The sequence below is a fragment of the Etheostoma spectabile genome, chromosome 4 (assembly GCF_008692095.1).
Source record: "Etheostoma spectabile isolate EspeVRDwgs_2016 chromosome 4, UIUC_Espe_1.0, whole genome shotgun sequence".
In the NCBI taxonomy this organism is placed as follows: domain Eukaryota; kingdom Metazoa; phylum Chordata; class Actinopteri; order Perciformes; family Percidae; genus Etheostoma; species Etheostoma spectabile.
This window is the reverse complement of record NC_045736.1, coordinates 22,402,687-22,422,072: the sequence shown is the minus strand read 5'-3', so window position 1 is coordinate 22,422,072 and position 19,386 is coordinate 22,402,687. Positions and strand designations below refer to the sequence as shown.

Genomic DNA, 19,386 nt, shown 5'->3' with positions numbered 1-19,386 from the left:
AGAATGTTAAAACCTATTATTTCCCCTCCAGGAAAGATAATATTAATATACGGAATTCAACGTAGGCCTATTTGACACAAAACAATGATAGCCATAAATATATTGCCCACAACATGTTATAATATTATTATCATAGTAATTATAAGTAATATTATAAGAATAACAATAGTTGAGTGTTGGCATTAATAGTAATAGTAATAGACAAATATAAAAAGCATTAATCTGCCATCAGTTTCTTATATAAATATATAAATAAAACCAATGAAGATAAATGTATTTCCATGTTTGGAACATAATTACTGACAACATGTTTTATGTTTGATTATGTTGTTATGCCAGTGGATTATAGAGATGAGGTTTTAGGAAGAAGTCACTATGATCTGTACCGTAGTCATTCCAAGAGATGGACGGGATCACCACGACACGCAACACACCAAAAGTGGGCGCTAATACACCATTGAGTATCACTAGCTACCATAACTATGAAGAAGAAGAAGCCGAAATAGAAGAGGGGGGCAGGCAGCTTCTGACAGTGAACCGCTCCCCCATCAGTCAACAGTAGACATTATCGGACAGCTCGGTGTAAATACAATAGTAACGTTTAATATTCACGGGGGATACGTTTTACAACTTTGAGCCGATTAGTTGGTTCCCGCCCGTATTAGTCCAACGTTATCGTTGGTGATGATGGCAAATTGAGTAAACAACACTGTTGCTTCGAGCTTTAACATAACGTTAAGTTACCTTACGTTGTCGTTAGCTAGCTAGCTATCACGCTAGGTATCTAGCAAGCCAAAGCTAGCTAAGTAAGTTTAACCTCAGTGTTTACGGTCGCGTCGAGTAGCCAGTTGTTCTAGTCTGTCTCGCTATAGACACACAACCAGGGGGCCGGTATTTGGTAAAGATGGGTGACATAAACCCATCGACATCCAATGCATTTCAGTCAGAGGTAAGAGTAACGTTAACTGTTTTACATTGAGTAGTCTGCATACATGGCTAACGACGTTATCAAACGTCAAGTTGATCGAGGTTGTCAACACACTAACGTTAGCAGCTGCTGGTTAGTTAGCGTTAGCTTACTGCGCTAATGTTGTCATAATGTTAGCTGTAGGTGCAGAAATTAAATGGTAGGCTAAGCATTAAGACAAGCTTAGTTCAAACTGTCAACTTTGTGTTAAAGAATAGCTACGTAATTGTCGTTACTTCAGGTGGTACTTTGTAAGACTGTTGACGCTAAAGCTAGCTCAACAATTCATCGAAAAGAAAACATCATAGCGATGCATGCTAACATTGACGTTGGCTCACTAAGCATCGTATTCACACTATATGCTGTATCGTCTGTTTGACAACGCTGATGCTTTTGACTCTCTGTGACTAATCGACAGTCTTTAACTCGAATGTATTAATTACTTCATAGTTTTGTTTTGCTAGTTAAACTCCACCGATACTATCAGCAGCTAGCTTCTTAGCATTATCGTTAGTTACTTATTTGCTTTCTATTGCTAGCCGAACTAGCGAATATTAGCTGTCGTTTATAGTTTGTTTGTGGGGGTTGGTAGCTAGGAGGTTTCACGGAATAGCCCAGAAAGAAATGTGTCCATGTTATAATTAACCTTCTGCATATGTTTTAATTTATGTTCAATTTTGTTGTTATGCCGTATCGAGCCGACGCCGTTTGTCAGTTTGAAGAGTAACGTTAGGGTAGTGTGCCAATCACTTGTCGCTAATGTCAACGCCATGTCGGGATGTGTAACATTAGGTTTAATGCTAATGTTCCTTTGACGGGGCTGTGTTTCAGGGTTTCAGTCCGCCATACCGGAGGAGGACAGTAGAGGATTTCAACAAGTTTTGCACTTTCGTCTTGGCATATGCCGGCTACATCCCATACCCCCAAGAGGTGAGTAAATGAGGCAGTTTGTGCTACACAGTAACGTTACATGCACTGCATTTTCATTAAGTTATAAATGCACTTGTTTTATTCAACTACATTTACATGACATACCTCATTTACCTCTGATGTTTCATGTAAACAAAGTTAAATAAACTGCTATGTTTGTCAACTCCTACCTGAGCCCATCTGCAACTGTCATTAAAACATGCAGCAAAGTGTGACCCTCCCTTATTTCAGCATGTGCGCAATTTATTGTGTGATGTTGGACAAATGAACTTCCTCCTCATCATCAGCAGCAGAGATTTCTAGAGTCTGACTCATTTTGTTTCAGTTGTGGTTTTTCACTTTAAAGGTTTTCTGTCACCGTGTTGCTCTTCTGTTACCCTTTAACACAGATTGCTAGATTTGTTTCAGTTCGCTTTGGCTGAGTGCATTTCGTCATGTCATGCAAGACTGTCCTGTCATTTGTTGATACTCGATGTAGGCCTGCACGATTCGGGGGAAAATATGAATCACATTTTTTTTTTTTAGCTTAGAATTGATATCACGATTCTCTGCGACCAATTTTTTTCTCACAAAGTGTTGATTGCATGTTTATTGCACACATGAACCATTACAAAACAAATTGTCAGTTCCAAAGAGTTTTGTTTTTTGGCACCTATAGCACATTGCACATCACAACAAGCCTGTAAACATAGAGGCCTCAATGAAGAGAAGGGAGAGTATTGCAGCGCTTGCTGGTACCTTTTAAAACTTATTTTATACAATCTGTTTAAAACTCATAGGAGAAAGTCGCAGCGTTTGTGATGCAGCCGGCTCCTAAAAATTAAATGAGAATCAAAGTCATAAAAAACAAACTTGCCTAACTCTGTGATGGTTTTATGCGCCAGGTATCCTTGATACTGCAATTACAGCTCAATTGTCACGTCAGAATGAAAGCTCATAGAGGTCTCAATTGTAAGTGGAAAAATGTAATATACATATTGCAGCCCACCATTCAAGTCATTAAAATGTACGTTAGCATTGCCTGCAGTCTGCTTACTGGTCACTTTTTGAAACCGATTAATAACATCACTGCTGTTGCATTGTTAGACAATGGAAATGGAATTTATAACCAAAGACAGCCAAACCTTCATAACCTGAAACTGTTGTTAAATGTTTGTTTAAAGCACTTACATAAACAATTATTGTTTAGTTTAAAATAGTCTAAAGGAAATGTTAAATTATAGTGTGGTTAAAACTCACTATTTACATTATTTACAGCTAACATGTGTGCTAACAGTAATTTAGTTTTACTACAAACATCACAGGAAGTGCTTTTATTTTGAAGTAGCCTACACAGAAGTTGTCTGTTGTGTACTTTTGCTAGCTTGTGTTATGGTATGAACGTGAGACGCTAGATGCAAACTTGTCCGTCATGTTTAAGTTTTTCCACTTTCTTGTTTGTAAAACAAAAACACATTGAACAGTAAATGTTCACAGTAAAAGACAAGCGTTTTTGGTTTTCATTCGAAGCCATTCAACAACAGAAGCCACACACACACACCTCTAAGCTGATACAGTATACCATGTTAATTATTGGTACAAATGCGATGAATTGATCTTATTGCTGAGTGTATGGATCTGTTAATCACCAGCTTCATCCCGGATTTGAGTTTGCACTCACTGACCCTATGTTCTCTCATGTTGCAGGACTCTCCACTGCGCAGTAGTTCCAGTCCTCCCAACAGTACAGGCAGCACCGCTGACAGTGATGGATGGACTCCGGGACCCCCGACCTCTTGCCCGCAGCGCCCTCCCAAGGTCCCCCAGGACAGGAGCAGGAAACGTCAACAACCAGGAGCCACGCTGTCCAGTCACGTGAAAGATGTGAGTTGGATGATGTCACATCAATAGCCTTATATGTTCACCTTCATCCGTTTTGACATGAATGCTCCTTTTTTTCTGTTTTGCAGTACACAATCACCAACCTGCACCCAGATGATCGCAGGAAAGGTGACAAGCTGAAGAAGAAGAAAAGGAGAAAAGAGAGGGAGCATTCGGTTGGTGAGGAAAGCCAGGTTCAGCACGCCCACTCATCGGTTCCGGAGCTGCAGCACCCCATCTCCTTTGGTGGCCGAACAATCAAAGAAGAGCCTGAAGATGATTTCTGCATTCCTCTCCACCCCCAGAACCTGCCTAACCCAGCCCTGTGCAAGGAGGAGCCCAAGGAGGAGCGTCGAAACTGGGATGGTCAAGACCTTGAAGAAGGGATGGTAAAGGTACAGAAGGTGGAGGGCCTTTCAGGAAACCGAACAGTGTTCCGCCAGGGGAAACAGGTGGTGTTCAGAGACGAAGATGGATCAGGCGAGGATGAAGACATCATGGTAGACTCCGGTAAGGTTTTCTTTTGGTGCATATATTACATTGTTAGTTTGACAAAGTGACCACGCTTAACTTAGCTTATGCTCTCTCCCTTCTTTTCAGATGACGACTCATGGGACCTGGTGACGTGTTTCTGCATGAAGCCTTTTGCGGGCCGGGCCATGATCGAATGTAACCAGTGTAACACCTGGATCCATCTGTCGTGTGCTAAGATCCGCAAGAGCCACGTGCCAGAGACATATGTGTGCCAGAGCTGCCGAGAGTCCCGCGGAACTGCAGATGCCCGCCGCTCCCACCGCTCACGCATTGGCCCACGCAAGCATCTGCTTGACTGACCCCAGGCTGAACTCTGACCCCTTTCCACTCCTGCTTCCCTTCCACCTGCTGGACTGTCCCTCACTCCAATTCAGGTCATGCACCCTTCGGTCTCTGTCCTTCATGGTCAGCCATGAACCCACGTTTTCTATAAACACATTGATGGACCTATCCCAAGCCCTTATCCCATTTGAAAACAGTCTGAGTGCTATTTTAGATTTACTAAGGTTTGTTCCTGCTTCCCTACAGACCCTGTGCGTAAGGCAATCACTGAATGGATGTCCGTTTTGTAGATGACATTAGCATAGCAGCAAACCTCTACCATTGGGACTTGGTGTCTCATGAACACTGGAAACCTTTGAACTGCCATATAGAGAGAATACCCTCACAACTGCCACCCACTATGGTGCATGCTGGGATTTGTGGGAAAGACGGTTTGCACTTTTCTCACTTTTTTTTTTTATTTAAAAGAATCCATATGACTGTTCTGTCATAGAGACAGGGATGTCTTTCTGATTAAACTGGATTTGATTTTTTTTTTTTTTTTTTAGATGCCCCTATTAATGTTCCACAATAACTGTTCAAAATGAGAAAGTTAAGCCTTGCGTTAATTGCTTCAGATGGTGCTATAGTATTAAGCTGAGGTATAATCCAATAGAACAAAGATATAGGATCATAGACGAGAGACTCCATCTGCTTTATGTGTTTGTTCTGTTTTGTTATTTAAGACATTGTGAAAGAATATCATTGAGGCTTGAAGCCAGTACAACTGAACCAAGCGCTTGTTCCTCTACCTTTTACTTCACAAACTGTCTTCCAGCCTCGGCTACGCTTCTAAATCAAGACGTTACTTGGCCACACGCAGAGCTTTCATACTATTAGCTTTTCAAAAATGTTGAAACAGTGTTCTTATTTCACCAGAATTTTCTTTCTGGTGAGTTTTCTTTTTTCGTAATAAATAACTATTATTTTACAGTTTTGAAAAAGCCAGATAACAGATTTCAGGATATCAGTTTTCAGTAAAGGTGTTTTTCTGTTGCCTCTAGTCAGTGTTTTTGCTGCATTTTATGACTGGATTAAACAGAGGTATTGTTATTACCATATTTGCCAAACAGTTAATTTAAATTCACCTTTGATTTCAACCGTTACATGCTCATGAGTTTTCAGAGACAAGTACATTGACGGAAGGCAACTCATATGGCCGTCCTGTTTTAAGTATCAAAAAGCTATCTTTACTGGAATAGTGTTAGAAAGATTCTGTCCAAGAGTCCATTTGAAAGTAAGCATGCAAGTTTGTGTTTGTTTGAATGGGTGACACTGTGTGAGGGTGCAGCCAAAGCATGTCCTGGTTTGGCTCTACTAAGCTTCATGGTTTTTGGCCTTTTGTAAGATGGAGAAAATGGATATTTGATATAAGTGCCATGGGTAAGGTCTGTTTGTTTTGTGTGTCTCTGAAGTGTTAGCTCAGAAGAACAGCTCTCGGTCTCTTATCACCTAATAACTGTTTTCACAGCAGTATTGGTTTACTTCCATATGCAGCGGCTTGTTTTGTAGGGAACGTTTTCCTTAACTTGCTGGAAATTTGATTTTAAGCATTGGTATTCATGTGCCATCTGCTGTTTCTGATTATATAAAAGCCATACTGTAGTGACAGATTCTAGACTCAGAACATTTATCTTAGTCGAGGATGGGATTTTACAAAGCAGAGTCAACGACTTGACTAGGGAATGACTAACACACAATGAATGTATAGTATGTAAAGAAAAAAAAACGTTTATTTAAAGTGGTTAAGCTCATCTCTGCACTCGTCTTCTGGTATTTACAAATGTTGGTTAACTAGTTCGTACCCAGCAATTGCCAGATCTTAAACAAACATCCGTTTGGGGTGTTTTTAGGACGTTTCAAGACCCAAAATACTTTTCGGTTTCTCAGACACGTTCATGTCTCGAGAACCTGAAGAGACTTCTTCAGGCACAAATTTCTAATTTTAATCTGCGTCTTTAAGACATCAGTGTAATTAATGTTAACAATGCTCGTTTATTCTGATCTTGGATAATCCTATCCCCTTATTGAGAAAGCGTTGTCTGTACTGTGGTGCAAACTGTTTCTGTGAAACTATTGTAAACTATTGTAAATAAAGAGTTACCATTTTAACTTGTTGCCTTTTCCCTTAATATCATATGCCTTTTTTTTTCTTTTTTTTTTTTAACTGGATGGTACATCTGCAATGCTCTTGAAATCAAACAAGACTCTGATTGCTTCATATTTATTGTAGTCTTAACAGGACAGAGAGAACACAGGCTCCTCAACCATACAGTCGATTCACATACCAATGTGGGTCAGTTGTGATGATGGACTGGAGTGTAACAGCAGGGAGCAGTCTAGAGCAGTGGTAGCCAGCTGATCTGTCAAAGTACCTCACAGCACACTTTAAACAAATGAGAGAATGCAAATCCTACAAACAGAATCAGTGCAAAATGGCTGCTGTAATAGTTACCCCAACACAAGAGTGTTTTGCATCTCCCTGCAGAGACTGACTTCCTTCCAACTAAATACCAAAAAAAATCCATCTCAATTAGGGTTGGGCGGTAATTCGGTATACCTCGGGGTCTTAAAAATACAGTATCAGTTTCAATACAGTTATTTAAAAAAAAAAAAATGAAATTATATAGGAGACAAGGATTAAATAGAATTTAATTCCTAAAAAATGCTTGTGTGGTTGACATGTGACAGTGTGAAGGTGGAAGAGAGGGGGAAAGATGGCAAGTTGCGCACAGAGTGACCTGTTTTGAAAAGAACACAACTTCTGCAATTTGGCAGCTATATTCATTTTTTGAACAGTGTAGGCACGAGCCAACAGTTTGACGCCGTCTGAGCCTTACGGCATACTTTTGAATTAGTCACGGTAATACCATATACTGCGGTAAATAGGGCGGTTTGACGGTATCAAAATTTGGATACCACCCAACTCTACTGTTCTGAGCCAATACACGCCTTTAGGTCTTGCAGGTCAATCACAGCAATGAAGACAAAAATAAAAATAAAAATAAAAAGAGCACTACATGACAAAGAGTCACCCGGACTAGTCGTAACTTCTTAGATGTAAACCCTGGAGTTCAGTAAAACTGTACAACTTTAATAAGAGGCTTCGGCACCACTTTTAATATGCTTTATGGTTTAAATACTTTACATTTTGTGCAAAACATTCCCTTGTATTCAATAAAATACCATCTGTACCTTACAGTAGTGGTTTTGATAATGTTTTCAGGGATTCCCCATAGCCCATGACATGGTCTCCCAACAAAATTAAGAATACCTCAAAATCACTCTTTTGACATTTTCCTTGGTAGTTAGTGTCAATCCACTAATAGGAGTTTGTAGTTGTAATGTTAATTAGATTAAATGTGCATTTACTATTAAAAACGTTGGGACTACTGTGCAATAGAAGAAAGATAGACAGACCAAGAAAGCCGTCATTAATTTCAATCAGGCTCCCAGTCTGGCAGAGTTAATAATAACAGCATGCTCTTCTGACCACTGTCCTACTTGTTGCTTGCTCTGGAGGGAAATACTAGAACTGTTGGGTCCTTGTAATTATAAAGTGTGGTCTAGACCTACTCTATCTGTAAAGTTTCTCGAGATAATGTGTTATGAATTGATACTATAAATAAAATGGAGTTGAATTGGATAGCACGTCTGTATCTGAACAAAAAGTGCATCATAGCATGTTAGATTTCCCCGTGTCAACCTCACCCCTCTGATAAGAAAACAGACATATTATGAGTTATTGTATGGATTATCACCTCAATGACAGCCAAGTGGCACGCATAGTTTTAACATCATATACCATATATAAGAATTGACATGACATTGGCAGATTAATACAATACTGAAATAAAAAAAGAGGGACAGAGGATGTCAAAATTGAAATATATGGCACAAGACTGGTGTACAAACTGAACAAAGTCAAACAAATAAATGCAGCCATGTACATGTGCCATAATCCGTAGAATGGTTTCAGTGTGGCTCAGGTCAGCTCCAGTCACACGTTTTTTTGTGTGTCACAGTGACAGTTTTGGCAGCAACACAGCCTTTGTGAGGTAAAGTGATGACCTAACCCCTCTACAGGTCGCATCACAACCAGAAAACCGTCGTTCATAGCTCCATTTTTGCTAGTTTCTTACAAATCCATTCCCGTAGTAACTGTTATCAGGGGCTTAGGGCTGGATGTACCCCAGTGAAGTACAAACTATGAACTTATTAAAAGCATTGTAATGAATACTGTTTTTGGCTGCAACTGCACAGCAACAATCAGTAAACAAATCAAATTGAAGTGAAGTGAAACTTCCGCCTTTAAATTGCAAGAGAATTCAAGCATTTCCCTCCTTGGTTTGATAACTACCATCAAAGGGCATAGCACTTTCCCTCTCTGTACAATCCCTCATCCAATTTCCCAACCCTTACAGATACAAGTTTTTGAGCACCAGTTTACACCTGAGCAGCAGACATGTCACTAAAAGGCATAATAAATTAGGATGGGACATTTCAACAAGTAAACAATAACATGAGTTACGCAATCAATCCTCAGTCCAGCCTCAGGGTCACTGAGACATGATCCTGCATAGTGTTACTCTAACTATTTGCACGAGTTAGTGAAATGACTGGTTTGTTATAACATTATTAGATTCAAACCTACCAGGGTGATACAGATACACGACAAAGACGACAATGATATGGGGTCAAATTACAGCCCAGCTTATATAACTGACGTATCAAATGTCAAGTATATGAGCTGTGCTTTTAGCTCATCATTAACAGAAATGGTTACCACGTCCGCAGTGAACATCAGTACCCTCTGTGTAGTGCATATATAAAACTAAGTTCAGTGCCCATGTCTGATCTCCTGCAGCACGCGGATATTTGAGCAGCCCTGTCAGGTGTAGCAGACTAGAGACACAAAAGGTAACATCTTGTAGAAACTCTGATCTGACTCCTGTATTCTGCTGAACCTTGGAGACGGGCCACAGGAGGAGGAGGAGGAACTTGATAAACAGATTCACTAATAACATGTTAAAGAGGACCAGAGAAGAGAAACAGACTCAATGTTGTGTCCTCGTCATTCTTGGGTTCTTCTGTTTACAAAAGGTCTGTTTTGTTTGTTTTTGTCCTCTGGTGTCTACAACAGTGGTGGGTTCCTAGGGATCAGACTCAATTCTGTGAGCTGAAAAAGAAAAGAAACATAACGTGGATGCATGCACGTAGTGTAGTAGTGTGCAGCTATAGTATAAGGAAACTGGTTCTTTTGGGTAAAGTGGCTGCATACTGACATTGCTTGGGTATCCGTAGCGACTCAGTGTCTGCAGAGATGACCTGGTGCATGACACCTCTGAACTGGTACAGTAATTTGAGACTCTTCTCCTCTCCTACACAGGGGTCGTAGAAGCCCGGCAACCCTGCCTGTCCGCAGAGAAGCAATTCATATGCATGCAAACAGATTTGTGGACTAACAAATGGACACGCTGACATATAAACATACAAACCTTAGAGGCCTCGGTGAGGATGAGTTTGGAGTCCTTGACCAGGCACTGCAGAGGCACAGTAACATCGATGACCTTTGCTTTCTCCTGTTTCTGGCTGGTGTCTGACACAAACTTTCCATACCAGGCATTCAGGATGATCAGACCTAGACAGTAACATACATGGTGTAGTGCTTTACTTGGGTGTGTATACACAGTATATGAATTACGATGCTCAGTTTAAAAAAATAGAGAGCAGTACAGACAAACTGGAATAATACACAGGATATGACAGACACAAGGAGTGCACAACTATAAGTGTTATTGTGTAAATTCCAACTACAGCTGTGAAAACACAGAATGTCAGCTACGTCAAGCTGTGGCATGGCAACAGCAGTCCTGCTACTATGTTAGCTTGATATCATTACGGCTAACAATTTATACCTACTGTGTACTCCTTAGACAGAGCATCTAGAAGGTGCTGTGAACACATTCCATAGAGTGACTCTTTAAATATATACAAACACCCTACTACACAAATATAACAGGAAATGCATTAGCACACTGGAAGTGTAGTCTTGATTTACATCACACTGGTGTTCTGTGCAGACTTACAAGGTTAAAACAGTGCAGCATGGAGATGGGCTACATGTTCATCATTTGCTTCATAGCAGTAGACGAGGAAAGTCACACTTAGAAAAACACAGTCCTGGAGCTACATGTATCACGGAGTCAATGCAACCATGAAAAAAGTGTTTGAATTACACATTTAGATTTTTACCAAGTTTTGGGTGCAACTTAAAAAAAGGTTCTCAGATTCTGACCCATGTGTAGCGTCTGTGTGTCTGTGTGTCTGTGTGTTTCCTAACCCATCTTGGATTCTTCCGCTTCTTTGATTCTCTTTACAGACTCCTGCATCAGCAGAACCTGCAAAGGAGCCGAGGGAGAAAGAAGAGGAGGAGGAGAAGAACAAAATAGAACGGAATAGGAGAGAGGACAAGATCAGGGAGATCTGATGCTTAAAACAATGATCAATGATCCCCCTCACACACAACAAATAACTGTTTTCATGCGAGTGCGACTACTCACAGCAGACTCTGCCTCGTGCTTCTTCTTGGCAATGTCTGTGGCCGAGCTCTTCCTCTGCAGCTCCAGATCTCTGAGAAGCACAAAGCGGACATCGACAATCACCCACTGGGATTCACTGTGGAGGTTCTCTATGAAACCCCCAGTAGTATTAACAACACCCATAATCCAAATGGTGCATTTCTGCTTAACTCAGGGCTGTGTAGTCCCCTTCAGCTGATGGACATGAAGTTTCATAATCAAACTATCCCTCATACATGCAAATAAATATGTTACAAAATGGCAACACTTAAAGGTGCACTATGAGTTCTTGCATGATTTCAGCGCAATTTCATTTTTGTCTTAAATCGTAGATATCTCTCCTTGATCTGCTCTGCATGCCCCCTGAATACAGTGTAAAAAAGTCTCTTGGGAGACAACACAGGGCTCGTAAATGTCAAAGAAACACTAGAGGCACAGCCTGTGCACCAGAATACAACAAACCACTCCAGCCAATCACCGACAAGATGGTTGAGGGAAGGGGTGGAGGTTAGTGACGCACAACCCGATTATTGGTCGTCGGACAGTCTGGCGAGGTCGGTGACTCAAGTCTATTTGGTGTGTACCGTGTCGTCGTCAGTCGGAGGAGCCGTCGGCTTGAATTTGGCCGATTTGACATTGGAAGACTGGCAGTCGGACTCGATAACTAATCTGGATGAGCGTGACAAACGCCTCTCAAAATCTGACGAATATCTTTTAAATTGACCTTTGTCAATCTGAAATGAAGACAGATTCAACAACTACATGGCCTATTTCTTGCTTAAAATGTCTGTGAACTATTTTTTCGAAAAAATACGAGATTGTATTCCATACGACCCACCATTAGGGTCGGTTTTGAAATTTAAGAGAAGCCAGACCCACGTGACGCGTACGTCCCATAAGCTGCCGGTTTTCATTTTTTGGACGACAATACAGATTAGTGCCGCCTGCTGTTATGGAGACATAGTACGTCTTGCACATGTGCAGAATGTACACTCAAGTCTGCATTGCTTTGGTGTGTTCAGAGGCACTTTTTTGACCAACTCGGGCATGAAATACAGTATATACTGACATATGCAACTCGGGGAGGCAGTCAGTCCGACTGCTCTTTCTGTTGACGGCTGGCCGATGAGTTGGTGCGTCAGAGCCTATAGTCAGTTAGTCATGACAGTTATGGAAACATGGGAAGAGGGGCGAGCTTGCTTTGTTTTGTTTGAAATTTACTTGGAACATCAACAGAAGTGACCATGCAGGAACTTAAAGTGCTCTTTTAAGGAGTAGTTCAAACGTTAAAAAGTAAAGTTTTGGAGCGCCTGGATAGCTCAGTTGGTAGAGTGTGCGCTCATATATAGGGGTTTACTCCTTGACACAGTGGCACAAGGTTTGACTCCGACCTGTGGCCCTTTGCTGCATGTCATTTCCCCTCTCTATGCCCTTTCATGTCTTCAGCTGTCCTATCAAAATAAAAGCCTAAAATGTCCCCCAAAAAATAATCTTATAAAAAAAATAATAATAATAATAAAGAGTTTGAAAAAGGTAAACAGATCCTATCACTGTCAAATTCTTGGAAGGTGAGATGCTGACTGAGTGTCAGAGGTTATGAGGACAGGAGATGTACTGACTGCTCTTTCTGTGCTTGTGTATATGGGATGACTATCAGTCTGTGGATGGCCATGTAGACCAGCAGGGGTCCCACAGTGGCGTAGAAGACAGCACTGGGCAGCAGCTGATCTGTTAGGTGGACAGGAAACAGGTACGTCTGACTGGCACGCGCCAACCTGCACGGACACACCAGGACAAACATGCACACACATTAGATAACAATACAGGTGGATAAGGACCCACGAGAGAATGAGATCATATTTTGGGGTGGCCAGTACTTGATCTTGAGTGTAACTCCCTGAGGGACCCCAATGCTGACAGTGGCTGACAAGACACTGTGTCGACTGATCTTCCTCTCTGCTCCATATTCCACCACAGTACCAAACCAGCCTGTCCTGGAAAGGGAGGCCCACACAAACAAACAGAGACCTTTAGAGTACAACTTAGAGATTTAAACTGTTGAGCTAATGGTCTATGGTTTTCTTTTTACAACTTCTAAAAAATTGTCTAAAAAATTCTATTGTTATATTTCCTTTGACATTAATGTCCGTATTTATGAATGTTTTATATATTTATGAATCTGAACTTAGGTACCCAAAATGGCTTGGGTGCTGCACCTAAGCCTTATTATTGTAGATCGCGCGCTGCTAAAAGTGCTCATGTTCCTTCACTAATGATCACAAAACACATTTTTGATCTTGACATTACTACGATTTGAAAAGACAAACTGCTTTCTTGTAATTATGAAATACTTTTTCTTGAAAAGCTTATATCACAATAATTTCACAATTATCTTGCAATAACAAGAAAATGTAATTAAAAACCACTTAAATCCTTCTTGACACTTCACACACACAAGGACTAATTTAATAACAGGCAGAAAAGCAATGTTTCCGGCTGGTGTTAAGTTGCTTTTACAAGGAAATTCCATTTGCTAATTAATAGATTATTAGTTTTTTGCATCGCTATGTTTTTGCACACCACCTGTCAGTTAAACCAACTCATTTATAGAAAATAAGTCCTTTAAGACAGGATAAGCAGACAGACATACTTCACAGAGCCTTTCACTTTGGTCTGGTCCTCATCCTGGAACTTGTACTGGTAGCTCATCATGAGGTAGGACTGAGGCACACCCAGCTGGAAAGGGTGGGGTTAGAAGACAAGTAATACAGGATGCATATAGTGTAAAAAAAAAAATCTCATGTGTCTATTGCATTTGTGTGTACCTGCAGAGCCAGAGTAAAATGGCTGCTCTTTGTGTCTCGGACCAGGCTGGTGGTCATTGCGCTGTTGGGCCCCCACCGCCATTGCAGATAGCCCATGGTGTTCTGGTCCAGGTGGCGTGCTGTCATCAGAGAACAGCTTGGCCGCGGACCTCGAGGTGAGAACTGCAAACCACACTGGGCTGTCAAGAAACTGGACATAGAGGAGCCAAAAAGAGAGAACATTAAAGAGAGGCAGAATGCCGTGCATGTGTCAATACAGTGTGTATTAGAGTCCCTTATGTCAAACAATCAGGCCTTACCAACGTGAGGTGAGGTTGCGAAACACCTTTAACCCAATCAGAGGTCCGAGTATGTCTCCTGCACCCATCTCCACCTGCAAATCCGAACGCACAGAAACATGTATTGGTAGACGGGCAAGTCTGTGCCAAAATAACTAAAACAATCCTATTCTAACTTTTAACACATGCACTTCGTAGTTTGTGTGTGTATGTGTGTGTGGTGTGTGTGTGTGTGTTGTGTGTGTGTGTGTGTGTGTGTGTGTGTGTACCTCTCCCCAGCCTTTGGCAGATGTAACCCTTCGTATGGTCATGTTAATGTTGCCCCCACCATTCCCATTGTGTGTAGAGAGGGAACCAGACAGCACCGCCGTATCAGAGTTTGTCAAAGGAGCCTTAAAAAAGACAGGAAAGTTGTGCCTGATGAGACAGAGAACTATACAGAGACCCTGGCTTAGGTATGAGTCACTTCAGTAAGAAAATGCTAAGCGTGTGTTTCATTTTACCTCTATGGACTGGGAAATGTGCATCTTGTTGATTTCAATATGAGGAAATCCTCCTCCTGGCATCTCTTCAAAGTCCTCATCATAGCGGTCAAACAGGTCTGTTGCATCCACGCCCACGCTGATGGTGCCCTGAATAATGAGGGAGTGAAGGGGAGAGTTTGATAGAATGAATTAAGAAAGAAGGAAAAGGTTGAGGGACATAGTGAACTGAATGAGAAAACCATCCACAGTCAACTTTGAGTTGTGTAATGTATTCAGTAATATCTGCATAAAAGTAGCGGCCCACACAAGAAATACAGTAAACGTAGTGAAGTTTTCAGATGTGACTGAGAAAACCTTGGGGTTAGTTCTTTGCTGCAGTCTCCTCTCTTCTCTTTCTCTCTGCAGCCTTTCGTACTCCTCTCGGATTTCTGCCGGAGTTCTCTTTCTCTCTACCACCTACACAGCATCATCACCATAAGTTATGGTAATAAAGACATGGTAATGTTGAGTATGTATTATGTAGCAGCAAAACCACAAAAGGTTTGTTTAACAGAATACATACCTCCCAGCCTTCCACCTCCAACCCTTTCTTCCCAAAGATGTCATAGATGGCTCTGGAGTGAGCATCACTCAGCACTGAGGGGAAAGAGGGGGATTACGATTCGGTTTATGAAGGTGTTTTGTGTTGCTGTCTTGATTTTCTTTGTGCTTTGAATGGCCTTTTGTCTGTTTGAATGCCCAGTTTAATATCATCTGTATTTTGTTTTAAGAAGAATGGCAATAAAAATTTAAACTAAATGGTTTAAATTGCAATTGGTGTATACCTGAAAGCATCCTTACCTTCATATGCCTGGTGCACCTGGTTGAAAAGCTGTTCAGCCTGGCTTTTCAGCTCTGGGTCTCGATGTTTGTCAGGATGGTAGAGCATACACAGCCTCCGATATGACGCCTTTAGCTCCTCCAATGTAGCCTGTGAAAGAGAGAGGACGTGTCTCACTCCTATAGGGCTGCAGACAATAATTATTCTTAATATTGATTAATGTACCAAATATTTCATTGATTCTTCGATTAACCCTTTCATTTGAAAATGCCAGAAAAGATAAGGTTTTTTAAGATAAGGCTATTTTTTTTTTATCCAAACAGTTCAGTTTAATATATAAGAAGCACTAAAGTAGGAGATCTTCACATTTTAGAGGATGAAACCAGCAAATGTTTGCTTGAAAATAACATATTAAGAAATTCGTTGCAGATTTATGTTCAATCTGTCATCTTAATCAATAATTCATTCCCGGTGCAGACACAACACTGTTGCATTAAAGCATTCTATTTTATAGAACGTAAAAAAAAAACAGTCCACTGACAATAAACGAGGACTTAAATGCGTGACAACTTCCTGTTAGGCTGAGGTGTCTGTCAGTAACTACTTAATGTTAGCTAACGTTTTCCAGTTCATCTCACGTCCAAACAGGTCCAGGCCTCTCAGTCTCCCTAGTTTATTGAGAACTGATGGAAGGTGCTTATCAATGCAGACATTCATTTTTGCAAACACCCAATTCAAAGAGCAAACACTGCCTCCAATCAAGTAAAGTAGATGCTGAAATATCATGCTTTTCATGCCTCTGCGGCATCGACGCCGGTCTCAGCCTCCACGAATGACCGTGCTGATGAGGAAGACCGTCATTCAACTGGAGGATGATGCACCGACTGCAGACCAGTTTCTCAATGGATGTCTACCCGACATTCACGGCAAAAGGTCCGTCACCATTCGGCGTCATTGAAAAACTAAATAGCCCGTACCTCTTTCCTGACGTTGAGCAGAGAGTAGTAATCCTGGTTATCAAACTCAAAATCATCATCATCTAAGGACGCCGCCATGTTTGCATTTGGTACGCGTCCCGCCCACCCTTACAGTGATCTGGAAGCTCATTGGTCAACCGTATGGGAAGCGGAAGTTGCTCTGCCGCCCTCTGCTGGTTAAATTTGGGTTTAAGTTTAGCGCCAAAAATATGTTATAACTCCAAGAGGAAAGCTGATTGTGAAGTGTCTTTTCTTTTTTGGACGGTATTGTATTTGTCAGTGAGTAAACTAGTGTTACTTCCCTTTACTTCACGGTGAAAACATTTGGCATCGGCAGATATAGATAGAAATTTTACAATCAAAAAAGATAAGCTTTTAGAATGATGGGTTAAACTCCCAAACAGTAGCCTCTGCTATATAGCTATACAGAATACGATTCACACTTAGAATAGATTACGCTTTTACTCTTTGAAACTGTTTTTGTATTTCACTAGCCTATTTAGTATGGTCTGACGACTTCTTTTACCACTTTATACATCATGTTACTGTCTTATTATTACTGATGCTTAAACTTGTAAGCAGCATGTTTATGTTATTGCCAGTCATGGTGGAGTTATTTTAAAAAGGCTAAAGATGGACTACTGTTAGGCATAGCTTAATCCATAGAAATACCGTACTAATTTTAGAAGCTCATCCAATTTTTTTTAGTAGGCAAATAATGTGTTAGGAATAAGCCTCGGTTCTACATCAACTTCAGATCTAGAATTACATACAGCACAGAATATTTGCTGTAGACCAGTTTTAATTACACATGCAGTCTTAATCAGTAGGCTATAGTAGGCTACAGATGCCTCAAAATTATAGTGAAAATGATAGTTTGGATTTTTGGAAGTAGGGTTGTAAGAAAAATGTAGGCTTTTCACCACCGCTAAACCACTACTCAAAGTAGCCTAATACTGTATATATGTATGTTATAAACTACTGTAGCCTGGTTTCTATTTTAAATTGATACCCACCAAACCTTATAATGTGCAATGTAAGCTACGGTGTTGTTGTTTTGTCTTGCACGTTTGTGCATGTAGCGACATACTTCCATCGGACAAATTGCTTTGCAGGTTTGAAAATTAAATCGATTATTTTGGCTACATATCTTATAACCTATACTCGCTCCTCATCTGCATTCATCCTGCTTGGATTCTGTCGATTCAAAGAGTCTTGTGTGTCTCTGCACTTCGAGGCTACGCAAAGCATTTCGCTGAAGAGGAACTGTTCAGAAGCTAGATTTCCGTGAAGCGTGTCTACGGAGAGGTTTGTTTCTGTCAAACACAAGTCTTTGGTGCAAAGGCGATATTTACCCCGAGGCACAGAGTGACAGTGTGGGTTCAGAACACAAACATAGTAGTCCCGGTTAACCACCACGATTTAGAAGGGATAACCTAGTATGAAACGGCAGAATTTAAAATAGCTTCTCCGTCTCTGTAACACTATTGTGGAAGGCTCGTTAAACTTAACTTCCCGTAGGAATATTACAGCGAGGAAACAACGATTTCCTGGTAGAGCCAAAATACACAACAAGGGGAGACGTGGGGGGGGGGGGGGGGGGGCATGTGTTTCATTTAATCCTATGAGTTTTCACCTGACCTATCATCACTTCAATTCAATAACACGGCTCAAAGAAAGCAGGCAGTGAGCGCACAGCCTGTGTAGGCGCGTGTGGAGCTGTCCTTTCAGCACCGCGAGCTTCAGCACCACAGCTAATGACAGCACCCGCCAACCCGTCGAAAATGTTAAAATCGCACATCCAAGTCTCTTTCGTGCAGTGCTTGTCATTTAGATTCAAGGGAGGTTCATAATTTATGGCGAGACACGACCTTACAAAGCATTTTGTCAACAGTCCACTGAATTTGCATGTGGACAAATGACCGCGCGCCTTTGTGTGGGTGTAATGTATACTGTGTGTGTGTGAGAGAGAGAAAAAGTGAGAGAGAGAGACAGAGAGAAGACGATGATGTGCATGATGATGATGCTGTGGGAGGCTGTCAAGGTGTCCTCGAATACAGACGTCGTTTAGTGACGTGAGAGGGGAGAGAGAGCGAGGAAGAGTGCGCGTGAACGTCAGGGGGCGGGGCCAATGGTAACAAACGGAGGGATGGAGAGTTCCGCGAGTCACCATCACGGATCCCCGCTGCCAATCCTCACCGTTTGGACCAATAGTCTCGCTGAACACAACAGGCTCGCCTTCCCCCCCCCACCCCTTCTTCTCAGCACCGCCCCCCTCCTTGAGCTGTCCTCTCTGTGCACGCGCGTGGTCCCCCTCCCTCCCTCCCTCCCTCTCCCCCACCACCTCCACCACCACTAGGTCGAGTCGAGGAGGAGGAGGAGGAGGAAGAGGAGGAGGAGGAGGGATGAGGCGCGCGGCGGAGGGGAAATGGCTGCCGAAAACAAGCCGGAAGGTAAGAGAGAAATAACGGGTTTTATTTGAGGTGGCAGAGTCCTGCTATTCGGGGTTCAGACGAGGCGATGAAGGGACGGAGGCATAGAGGGGGAGAGAGATAACGGCACGGCTTTCCCTTTCTTCTAGCCCGTCCCGAAAACACGGACGCTGGTGCTGAACCAGCGTCTGTGTAGAGCACGGTTAACCGACAGCAAATAAATAACGGCAGGAGAGTTGTCCCGTCGGTAGGCTCTGAGTGTGTCGGGATAGGGTAGTTTTTCACCGTCCAGTGCTTGCCAGCGTTTTCCCTGAGCAGCTGGTTTATGATGCTTTTGAAGCGTTTAGCATAAGGGATGGGGATGAGAGTGCTTCAC

General features: G+C 41.8%; 3 protein-coding genes across 3 annotated transcripts in view; 2 read left to right on the top strand and 1 right to left on the bottom strand.

Annotated features, from left to right (window-relative positions):
* The first annotated feature begins 477 nt into the window (after positions 1–477).
* Positions 478–6,724, top strand: phf13 (PHD finger protein 13). Its single transcript, XM_032513831.1, has 5 exons — positions 478–949; positions 1,799–1,897; positions 3,584–3,760; positions 3,847–4,267; positions 4,358–6,724. Exons 1-5 carry the CDS (start codon positions 905–907, stop codon positions 4,588–4,590), a joined length of 975 nt encoding a protein of 324 aa, XP_032369722.1. The 5' UTR covers positions 478–904; the 3' UTR covers positions 4,591–6,724.
* Positions 6,725–8,261: 1,537 nt separating this feature from the next.
* Positions 8,262–16,703, bottom strand: dnajc11b (DnaJ (Hsp40) homolog, subfamily C, member 11b). The gene is made up of 16 exons (XM_032513828.1): positions 16,579–16,703; positions 15,622–15,751; positions 15,344–15,417; positions 15,136–15,237; positions 14,800–14,928; positions 14,566–14,688; positions 14,318–14,391; positions 14,019–14,208; positions 13,844–13,929; positions 13,071–13,187; positions 12,813–12,968; positions 11,176–11,245; positions 10,956–11,013; positions 10,111–10,253; positions 9,898–10,027; positions 8,262–9,791 (listed from the first exon to the last, which is right to left on the bottom strand). The coding sequence occupies exons 1-16, from the start codon at positions 16,654–16,656 to the stop codon at positions 9,766–9,768; spliced, it is 1,686 nt and encodes a 561-aa protein (XP_032369719.1). The 5' UTR covers positions 16,657–16,703; the 3' UTR covers positions 8,262–9,765.
* Positions 16,704–18,830: 2,127 nt separating this feature from the next.
* LOC116688045 (calmodulin-binding transcription activator 1) overlaps positions 18,831–19,386 on the top strand; it is a 30,449-nt gene continuing 29,893 nt past the window's right edge. Inside the window, exon 1 of the mRNA XM_032513824.1 lies at positions 18,831–19,031. Within this exon, the coding sequence (XP_032369715.1) occupies positions 19,007–19,031 (25 nt within the window). The 5' untranslated portion in view covers positions 18,831–19,006. The remainder of the gene's footprint in view (positions 19,032–19,386) is intronic.